Raw genomic sequence first — 11055 nt, forward strand, 5'->3', positions numbered from 1 at the left:
CTGACTCTCACGTACGACTCTCTTAAAATTCTGCCTACCGTTCATCATTATGAAATTGTTATCCTAATCTGTATCTGCTGCTGGGGGTACCTTACTATCCAATATCTGATATCGGACTCTTACCATCCAGCTGGAAAATTCTGGTGCCTCCCGACCTTCTCCAATTATATATCCTTGTCTTATGATTTCTGAACAGTGTATTCACTGTTACTAGCTGAAATTTACTGCTGATCTCGATTACTCTCTCCCCTCTCTCTCAATTCTACTACCAAGCCCATAGTCTCCGGTAAACTTTTCTTCCACTTTCCAATCCTCCATCAGTATTAGCTTATCATCTCCTTTTACATACTGAATTACCCTTTCAGTATCCTGATCTATTTTCTGTCTCTTCATCTTTGGATTATGACCTCAGCATGTATACCTGAACTTCCGTTGTCGGTGTTAATTTGCTCTCGATTCTGATGAGAGCTAGCCTGTCGTTGAAATGTTGGCAATATTTCACTCTGTCGTACTTTCCTACTCATAACGAATCTTACCCCCGTTGTACCAGTTTCTGCTGGTATTGTATTATCCTACATTTGTCTGATCAGAAACCCTCATCTTCTTTCCATGTCATTCCACTAATTTTCTAGCTTGCCTATCACGTACAAATTTCTGACATTTCCTGCTCTACCTCTCTCTTGTAGTTTGTTTCCCTTTAGTTGGTTATTCAGTCTTTTCGTCATTGTTACCTTCCACTTAGCAGTCCGATCCCGGAGATCGCAGTGGATCATCAATCAGGAAATTTTGCCAATGGTGAGATTATGACCATTCTTCAGCTGGTGGCGACATGTCGTTTAAATACAACTTACACGTCTTTAATGCAGTGGTCTCCAGTGCCTCTGCATCCTCAGGGCGTTGATGTCTACTGATTCCTCTGTAGTTTGGGAACAGCTTTCCACTCCAAGGGTAAGATACCCCTGATACCCCTGATATTGTGTCCGTTCCTCCACACTCTTTGACAAGACCGTCATCAGAACGAGGGGAATGCTCATAGACTGAGCCTTCGGCCTCTGTTGCTGATAATTTTCATTCAAAAATTAAGCAGCGGTGGTATTCGAACCTGGGACTTACGTCGGTTTGATTATTAGTCATACCCTTCGCCCATGGTCTTATTTAAGTGGTTCTGGGCCAAACTGACAGTTGTTGACTAAAATACAGGCTACGTTCCTAAGACACATTCAACAGCGTCAAGAATATAGTTGTGATAGTGTGTAGTATGTTTGTATCTGCCAGGTTAGGCCAAAACGCTAATGCACTGCTTCCTGGACTCGGGTAGGCGCACCAGCTCCGGATCGAATAGGCCCGGCGGATGTATGTGGTTTTTAGGCGGTTTTCCGCATCCTCCTAGGTGAATACTGGGCTGGTCCCCACGTCCCGCCTCAGTTACACGACTCGCAGACATATGAACACGTTCACACTATTCCATGGGTTACACTAGATGTAGACAGCTGCGGTACACTGGTTGCATCCTGGGGGGTTCGGGGTGGCGGCAGGAAGGGCATCCGGCCGCTCTTTAACACTAACCTTGCCAAATCTGACCTAACCATTCCGACCCTGCGCGACCGCGGGATAAGGAACAAGCAAAAGAAGTGGTGTGTAGTATGTTTGTAGATGAGGGTGCTGGTTAATAATTGCACAGGGATAGCAAGACTTGAATACAATAAGAAATTTGATGTAGATATTCTTTGCTTTAGTTATGCAGGGATGAAGACGTACTAGCTAGACAGTTACATTTAACCAGTCTTGTACAAAAATATATTTCTAGTAATGACTCATTAGAGAACGTCACAACACGTAAGACAGAAGTTTTGTTATCGGTGCGTAGCAAGATTTAGAGGCAGTATATTCGCGAAGATCTACACAGATCTTTCTTGCAGTCTAGTATGCATCTATATAGCTGTATACTGAGGCAAAAGCAGTGATGCTATACTAACCATAGAACACTAAAGGCACTAAACCATCGCAAATTTTACTACTCCTAATTTTATTCAAAGGTAGTCCTAATTTATAGCGTATGCACTAGTTAATTACGATAATGGTAAGGTCTCCAACGGTATCTTACATGCAAAACAAGTACAAAATGTCCCGTTGTACACCCTACACTGACGATACTAGATTGGCGGGAACTGCGAGCTGGTATCAACTGTAGTCATAAATTTACGAAGGTTTATTAGTCAAGGATCAAGATTCATAGCGGCTACGGAACGGCTTAACTAATGGTTTCGATTACATTCAATTGACCTTTTTCAACGAATTTTTGTGTTTACTCTAACTTTCATATTTGCTAAAACATGAGTTATTGTGAACACTAAGCCAGAACGCGATTAGCAAACGACATCGCTTTTGAGGCTTTTTGCTGAAACTGTCTAATCCGTTGACTACTTATAGACTGGAAATACAATGTACTTCAACGTACCGAAATCAACGATATCAGTTTTATGTAGTTTTTGAAGACTGTGTTGTGATAGTGTGTAGTATGTTTGTATCTGCCAGGTTAGCCCAAAACGCTGCAAAAGAAATAAACAGAAGACTAAAAGCGAGCTGCAGTGATTTTAGTGAACCAAACAGGATTTGTAAACACAATCCTCGAATATGTCTGAATATGTATGTGAAGTCTGTGAATATTACCGATTATGATTTGTTACAGTGACAAACACACATTTAATGTGGAATCAATCAAAAAACTGAGGTTTTCCGAGACGTTCATACAGATGTGCTCTCTTGGAGCGGCTAGGAGAAGCGGGAAGGTAACAAATAGTTCAACAACACAACTGTAGTGGAAGACTTAATTACGACTGTAATGAAAACTAAATGGCGTGCAGAACATTTAAAGCGGGCGGGTGTGGATAGAACAAGGAACCTACCTACCTAAAAATCAGTGCAACCTAAAGCGGAACGTAGGTAATTACCAAACTTGCAAGAGTAATATGGAGTAGTTCAGTGTAATGCACGCGGGAGACTCTGTGTAGCCCTTATATAGTAGTGAATGTCGAATGGATGATGTTGCTCTTAGAAAAAAAAATCATCATCTATTCTAGTTCCTTTTCTTGTTCTTGGCATGTGTTTGTTGTATACGCCAGCTTGAATCAATCACATCTCTGAAATGACATAATTATCGGATGGGCACCACTGATTTTTGCAATGCTTAGCATAAAGGATATTTTTGTAGTGCGTCGTACACACTTCTTCATGCGGTCGATAAAATCTGATACGAGTCTCTTTACTGGTGTGTTAACTATACGTAAGAAACTGATGTGTAATGGCTGCTGTTTCGTAAACGATAAAAATTTAATATATTAACTTTATTTTTATAATCTTTTGTCGTAGTGAGAAGTCTTCCTTAGTTAGATTTGTCTCTTAAATTACTAATCCGATCTGTGAATTTCTTGTCTGTAGCGCTCAGTTATGTCTGGAAAACCGCCAGACCACACATGTGTACAAAAAGTAAATGGTGGACTAGAAACTTGGAACAGAATACTAGAAGGAAGACAGTGGCTCGCAGGGGATAACGTCACACTGGCTGATTACTCTGCTTGTCTAGTTGTGACAACAACTCAGGTAATGTTGTTTTGTTTGGGCATGATTCGTCCCTATGTGTAAACACAAAAGTAATAGACAATAATTTATAGTTTTCATGAGAAAAGTTAAATTTTAAGCTGGAACTGATAGACTCATTTGACTTATCTTCACTGTATTAACCTTTATTATGTCAGTCGACAATACCCCATTTCCTAACATAAGTTTGTTCGCTTACACTGCGGAAACAAATTAAATGATTGGTTTTAACTATTTATTTTAAAAGATGCCACTTCTTGCTTCGTATTTCAAACCCTCTTTTACTAGACAGTTTCTCACATTTCCAGTAAATTAGAAACTTAAAAGTTACATGTAGGGAAAGAATGTCAGTTCCATTCTCCAATGTAGTTTTAATCACCAATACAAATATCTTTGATTCTGTAGCTGCACTTGTTGGATGGCTCTGGAATAGCTTACAAATGTGCCAGCCTTTCATCAAGCGCAGTCATTAGAATTCTATGTGTCAGTCCTAACTATCTCAGATAAGTGTATTCTGCTTTCAGTATTTAGTGTCTTTAGCCTACTCTACGAGTGTATACATTGAGGAGACTTTTCTCTTAAGCTACTTAGCACTGCCACATGTGCGGAACTTCAATAAATAGTAACATGATTTTATCGCCGCAAATCACTGTTCTACAGCCTGGAGAAACGATCCCACAAACTCTACTGCACCCAAACGCAAACAAACAAATGACTCACATTCGGTTCGCGTAAGCTCGAAATCCATCACTCTCTGCACTAGTAGCTATCAAATAAAATTCTCATGACGTTATTCAGACATTCGCAATGTATATGGCAGCCGAAAAAGTGATTGCAATTTTCGTCACAGGTGAACGTCGTTACACTGATAAGCGGTGTGGTTGTATGCTGGAAGATATCCTTATCCTACGGAGCTCTGACGACCCGTTGTTGCATACGTTATAAAAATACTTCAAGTTAATGGAATTATGAAGAATAAAGCAATTCAACGAAAAATAGCAACACAAAGAGATATGCAACTAACATTTTGGCATCTATAACACTCAATCCACGCATGATTACGACGAAGCCTGGTTGTTCGAGTGGGATCGATCAAAGAAGTTTCCTGAGATTAGTACATTCCAACACATTTCATTCGTTCCATATTTCGCTTCATCAGCTGCTTCATGGATTCTTGAATTTCAGAATCGGCTTTTGTCTTCATTGTGTACATAGTGGAGACAAAAGTAATGGGTTAGCGATACGCACCTAATTATACAGTGGCAGGCAGTATCGAGTTACGAATACTGGGCACTACACACTAAAGTCTGAATAGTTCGGTTCGAGCCTCCAGGTGCTATGGCACGAAAATACATATATTTGTTACACTCAGCTTAATAGAGTGGCTGGTCTCGTGTTTGGTTATTGTTTTCGTCATAAGGTGCCAGCTCACACCTGTCGTAAACTCAGTTTTTAAGCTGAAATAATATATAACAAAACAATACAGGTATTGCAGTGAAATTTAAAATATTGAGTCACGTTGATTTATAGTTTCAACAAGCAGTTTATTTTTCTTTAATATATTCACTGAACACTCAAAATGAAATCTGATGGGCTTTTATGTAAGGGCGGCCTTTAATAACTGATGCTTTAACACTTCACTATAAAATTCATATGTCGTGATCACGGCAGTCGACAGTCTGTCCACAATATACAAAATGCGCTCTTGTCTGCTGTCCTAAACCACTATATCGCGCTCCACTTGATCGCTTTCGAACGTCGCTACATACTCGTACATACTTTTCCCCGAACTTGGCTACCAACCCACTACTACCCCCAGATGCACGGCATGTCCGGCTCTTAGCGTTGCTCAGAACCAACTCCCCGTCATCAAAGATGCCCGCCCTATCCAACCCTCGAAACGACTGCCTAACTCAAAACAATGTCTGACAAAAATTAAGAATATTCTCAACTAAACACAAAAAACATATGATATATTGAAAAACATGGAAATTTTCCGGGCAATAACAATTTAAAGTCTAATGTTTTTTATCTGCCACAATTTATTCACAAATAATATTCATGTGGAGTGATATTGCTTTTCCCCGATTTTTGACACTAAACATAAACAAACGAATAAAGATACATACTTAATTACTCATCTACCTCTTTAAACTTCAGAATGCTGCCGCTAGTTTCGTTTCTTTAAATTTATTTGTTATCAAAAACACAGTTTCTCTCAGTCGAATCCCATATTCCGACCTCTCATTCAAAATTGGTACATCTTCTATGATCTCTCGATGCAGCTGTACCAGCCGCATCCGTAGACACTTTGTTCATATTAATCGGCCAAAGAATTGCCTAGATACTAGCTTTTTGAACTTTCATTAATTTTCAATTTTTAAGACGACAATAACTTTTAAACTATTAGATATTTTTGTGGCGCGTCTAGATAATTTAGTTTTACATATTTTTCTGTCCTTTAGTGCCATCTCGCACCTCCGTGTCACTCTTAGTTCTTTTTTATCAATTTTTCTGTGACATATAAATTTCTCCAAGAGCGCAAACACGGCCATATGCGCCCCTGCCAAGTGTCCACTTCCGTTTTTCCAACGCCGCGTATACGCTAGGCCCTCTCGCCACGGCCCCGTAGCAATCGCCAGTCACGTGCTCTGCGGCGCAAAAAGAGAGAGAGAGAGTGAGAGAGAGAGAGGGGGGGGGGGTTCAAAATGGCTCTGAGCACTATGGGACTTAACATCTGAGGTCATCAGTCCCTAAACTTAGAACTACTTAAACCTAACTAACCAAAGGACATCACACACATCCATGGCCGCGGCAGGATTCGAACCTGTGACCATAGCAGCAGCGCGGTTCCGGACTGAAGCGCCTGGAACCGCTCGGCCACAGCGGCCGGCTCCGCTCTAGTCTCCTGCCACAGCTCGTACGCTCACAGAGTACACAAGGCATTGCAGGAGCTGTCATTTGTATGCAGATGATGCACGTGAAAAGACTTCAGACTTGATTACGGCCACACAACGCGAATTAACAAACTCTGAACGGGGAATGTTTGTTGGAGCTAGACGCATGGGACATTCCATTTCGGAAATCGTTAGGGGATTAAATATTTCGATATCCACGGTGTCAAGAGTGTGCCAAGAATACCAGATGTCAGGCACTATCTCTCACCATAGACAACGCAATGATCGACGGCTTTCACTCGACCGACAGCAGCAGAGTTTTCTTCGAGTTTTCGGTGCTAACAGACAAGCAGTCAGTCAATGTGGGACGAAAGTATCCAATACGACAGTCCGGGGAAATCTGGGGTTAATGAACTGTGGCAGCAGACGACTGACGCGAGTATCTTTGCTAACAGCAAGGTATGGCCTGCTGCACCTCTCCTGGGATCGTGACCATAACAGTTGGACTCTAAACTACTGGAAAACAGTGACCCGGAAAGATGAGTCCCGATTTCAGTTGGTAAGAGCAGATTGTGGGATTCGAACGTGGCCCAGACCCTACGAAGTCATGGACCCAATTAGGGTTCGAATGTCGTGCGGACCCTATGAAGCCATTCACCCCAACTGTCAACAAGGCACTGTGCAAAATGGTGGTGACTCGATAGGGATGTGCACTGTATTCACTTGGAATGGGTCCTCTGGTCCCACTGAACTGATCACTGACTGAATATGGTTATGTTCGGCAATATGGAGACCATTTGCTACCATTAATGTCCCAAAACAATGATGTCATGTCACCGAACTAAAATTGTTCGCCATTGTCTTGAAGAACATTGTGGACAGTTCGAGTGAATGATTTAGCTATCCACAACGCAATACATAAATTTCATAGAACGTTTATGGAACACAATGGAGAGTTAAGCTGGAACACAAAATCCCGCACCGGCAACATTTTCGCAATTATGGTCGGCTCTAGAGGCAGCGTGGCTCAGTATTTCTGCAGGACACTTCCACGCCGAGCTCCTGCACTAGGCCTGGAAGAAGGAGATCCAACACGATATCTGTAGGCATCCCTAGACGTTTGTCATCTCAGTGTATATGAAAACAATGCTGGTTTCTATGTAACGCGTTGTTTACAAACTATGAGCAATTTAAAATTCGCAAAATGCACTAACGTTCAGTTGAAATAACGACCTCTCTCAAGGAAAAAGTGCATAATTTTCAAGTATCATCTATCACGTCGCGACTTCCAGCGGCATCAGGACCATAGCATAGGGGCAGGACAGGAAGTAAGTATTACTATGACAGCCTGGTAGACGGTACTCTATTTTTGTCGGAAAAAGTTTGGATAATTAAGATATAAATCTCATTTTTCCTTCTCAACACACGCTGTAGAAGACAGTCACTTTCATTTAGTAACGAACTGAATTTCCTGTTCGTGGATCAGTTAACTGAACTCAGTGATTACTTTCTGACGTACTTTCCAGAAGAATTTGATCAACAAAACTGAATCTAAGATCGTTTCAGTACAGGACTTCCATTGACACTCACCATTGAAGAACAAGAGCAAATTACTCATACTTCTTCAGACTTCACAATGAAATCGAAGTTCGTTTACCTCTTTACTGCTTGTGTTTTGGAGCTTGGTGAACAAGAGTATCAGGAAGTAGGTAACAAGGCCATTAGAGTTTTGATACCTTTTGCAACATCCTACTAATGTGAGGTAGGTGTTTCAGCATTGCCACCAATCAGCACAAATAGAGATCGCGAATGAATGTGGAGAAAGAGACGTGAGTCGCGTTTTCCTATCTTGTGCCGAGATTTGAAAAACTGATGATGAAGACAGAAGCAAGCTCATCCTTCCTATTGATTCTGTTGCAAGAATAAGATGTGCTAGCATTGAAAATGTATTAAAATGTGTTGTCAACAGTTCATAAAGAAATAACTACTCTGATTCATTTTTTCGCTAACTTAAGTTTATTTAGCCACACTTCGAATCGCATATCATGTCCGAAGGGAGCCGTGGACCCAAAAAATTTGAAAAATACTTATCAATATTGCTAAGTGACAGACCTGCAAATCCGGAGCACGGTAACCCAATCCAAGTTGAAAATTGCCTATGCAATGGCTTCCAGCGGCAAGACAAATCTTATGTCCAGTATTTCATACAATTGTTGAGTGAAAGTAAAAATTAGAAATGTTATCATGATCTGCTCATTAAGAGGTATGATCTTACGTTACACGTTTAACACAGTAAGACAAGTATTACACTTACAATCACTGCTTACGGGTGTGTCTTCATGTAGCGTCATCCACGGAATTCAAATACCCGGACTCTTCACCTATGTTTGGGAATGAGAGCACTTAACGACTTTCAACAAACTTAGCAAATAATTTGAAAACGGTGAGAAAAGAAAAATTTTTCATGCTGTCTCCCACCCTTCCCCCCCCCCCCCCCCCCCCCCAACACCGATCAAAATTATGATGGCAAAGAAGTTTACTCGTCACTACGTTTTCGCTACTCATATTCTCAAACTTCATTTTCATTATGACATTTTACTTAATTACTGCTTTACTACTAGCTGTATTCGCAACACATTTTGCAAACATTAGCCAAATATGCCACTGAGAGTCTCTGCTAAATTATATTACTGTAACGACAGATGAATCAGAAGATGTGACGTGATGGACGAGAAGCTAGGTTTTGCATGAAATGGAGCGCAAATTTCCCGGACTATACTCGTCCGGCGTTTGATAATGAGAGCATTTAGCGACTCTGAACAAACTTTAAACATAATTTCAGAGACTATCTGAACTTTTTCTTGCTTACATGCTTAACGTCAAATATTTGACGCATAAATTCATTTATAGGCTAGTCGGAAGATTAAAGATGTTTTATTCACGGGAATTCGCTTGTTTAAAGAACTGGGAGTTTACTGGTCGTCACGCTAATAGCCAAAATTACATACAGTTCGCTACAGAAATGCTGCTGCAGTTATTGCAAGACTTCAAAATGGACATTTGGTAATCGATAAGGTACTGGTAGGAAGTATGTCTAGCCATAGATGACTACAGACCTTCTCAGCAGAATATTTGGAGCCGGCCAGAGTGGCCGAACGGTTCGAGGGGCTACAGTCTGGAACCGCGCGACCGCTACGGTCGCAGGTTCGCATCCTGCCTCGGGCATGGATGTGTGTGATGTCTTTAGGTTAGTTAGGTTTAAGTAGTTCTAAGTTCTAGGGGACTGATGACCTCAGAAGTTAAGTCCCATAGTACACAGAGTCATTTGAACCATTTTTAGAATATTTGGAGATCATGTGACAGCTGAGTAGGGGAATACAAAACAGCAGGCACGCTAAACAAACTTACCAAATCTGAACTTTTAGATGTTGAGAATGTTAAAACAAGATGTCTACAAGGAAATATATACGCTCTCGAAGACAAAAAAATGTCATAACAGCGGTCCGTGCTACGATAAGTCAAGATGAAAGTAAACGTTCAGGAATCTATGTCTTGAATCGCTTAATTTCGATCAGTTGTTATGATGGTGACAATAATGAAGATGGGAGTTTCGTTTCTTGTTACATTTGGTACTTTGGGGAACATCTTTTGACGACAGTAGAATTGCTTGTTAATCTTTGAGCGAGTTCCATGTACGTTATGTCGTTGGAACCATCTTCTAATCGTCTTTCAATTTCAACAGAATAAAGTATACAATAACCACTTAAAAACATATTCGTTGACTAATTCGACAACTATGAATGTTAGTAATTGAATGCATACGTCAGAAAATTCCCTGCATTGCTCACTTCGATCTTGAGGAAAGGTCACGTCGATAAGTTAACTCATTCTTAATGGTTTTGGTCTGCCCTATCTTAGCTATTTCGCAATCTGTGTGTATTAGGAGAGTGATGCTCAGTTTATTGTAGAGAATTCTCAACTTAAATGTGGACTGATATATGCAGAGTATTCACTAATAATATATTCCTTTATCCTCTGTTACAGATTATCCCAAAAACGGATTTTAACCCATATAAGTACAAAAATGTTGCTGAATGGATTTCTCGAATTGAGAGTTCTAGTCAGAAATATGTAGAAGAGGTAAAAGTGTTCCGTGAAGCTACGAGACCTATTCTAGAAAAAGTAAAATAAAAAAGTGATATCATTTGTCAGTCATCTGCTGTGTAAGATTTATTTCACATGTAAATATTTATTTTAAGAAATGTGTTAATTTATTAAAAACCTGATATCTACACCGTCAATATTGACTGTTATTTCATATCTAATAGTATTGGGATTTGATAACTTTCCAAATAGATCTCCAGTTATGACAATCTATCCTCTGCAACAAGTAAGTGCCCTCACGTGCTTCTATTGTAACTGGACTTAAATTCGCTACAGACAACACTAACAGAGTTTCAGGGTTTTCCCTAAACAGATTTATGCAATACCATTGTCCCCCTATATTGCTGCTTAACTTAGATATTGTTCCATTTGTAATGTGCTTGCTGCGTGAACAACA

At 40.4% G+C, this 11055-nt stretch overlaps 1 protein-coding gene across 1 annotated transcript in view; it reads left to right on the plus strand.

Annotated features, from left to right (window-relative positions):
• LOC126145361 (glutathione S-transferase D5-like) overlaps positions 1 to 10709 on the plus strand; it is a 42317-nt gene extending 31608 nt beyond the window's left edge. Inside the window, exons 4-5 of the mRNA XM_049915552.1 lie at positions 3439 to 3600; positions 10539 to 10709. Of these exons, the coding sequence (XP_049771509.1) occupies positions 3439 to 3600; positions 10539 to 10685 (309 nt within the window). The 3' untranslated portion in view covers positions 10686 to 10709. The remainder of the gene's footprint in view (positions 1 to 3438; positions 3601 to 10538) is intronic.
• Positions 10710 to 11055: the final 346 nt, after the last annotated feature.

This window comes from Schistocerca cancellata, chromosome 2, assembly GCF_023864275.1.
Source record: "Schistocerca cancellata isolate TAMUIC-IGC-003103 chromosome 2, iqSchCanc2.1, whole genome shotgun sequence".
Classification (NCBI taxonomy): domain Eukaryota; kingdom Metazoa; phylum Arthropoda; class Insecta; order Orthoptera; family Acrididae; genus Schistocerca; species Schistocerca cancellata.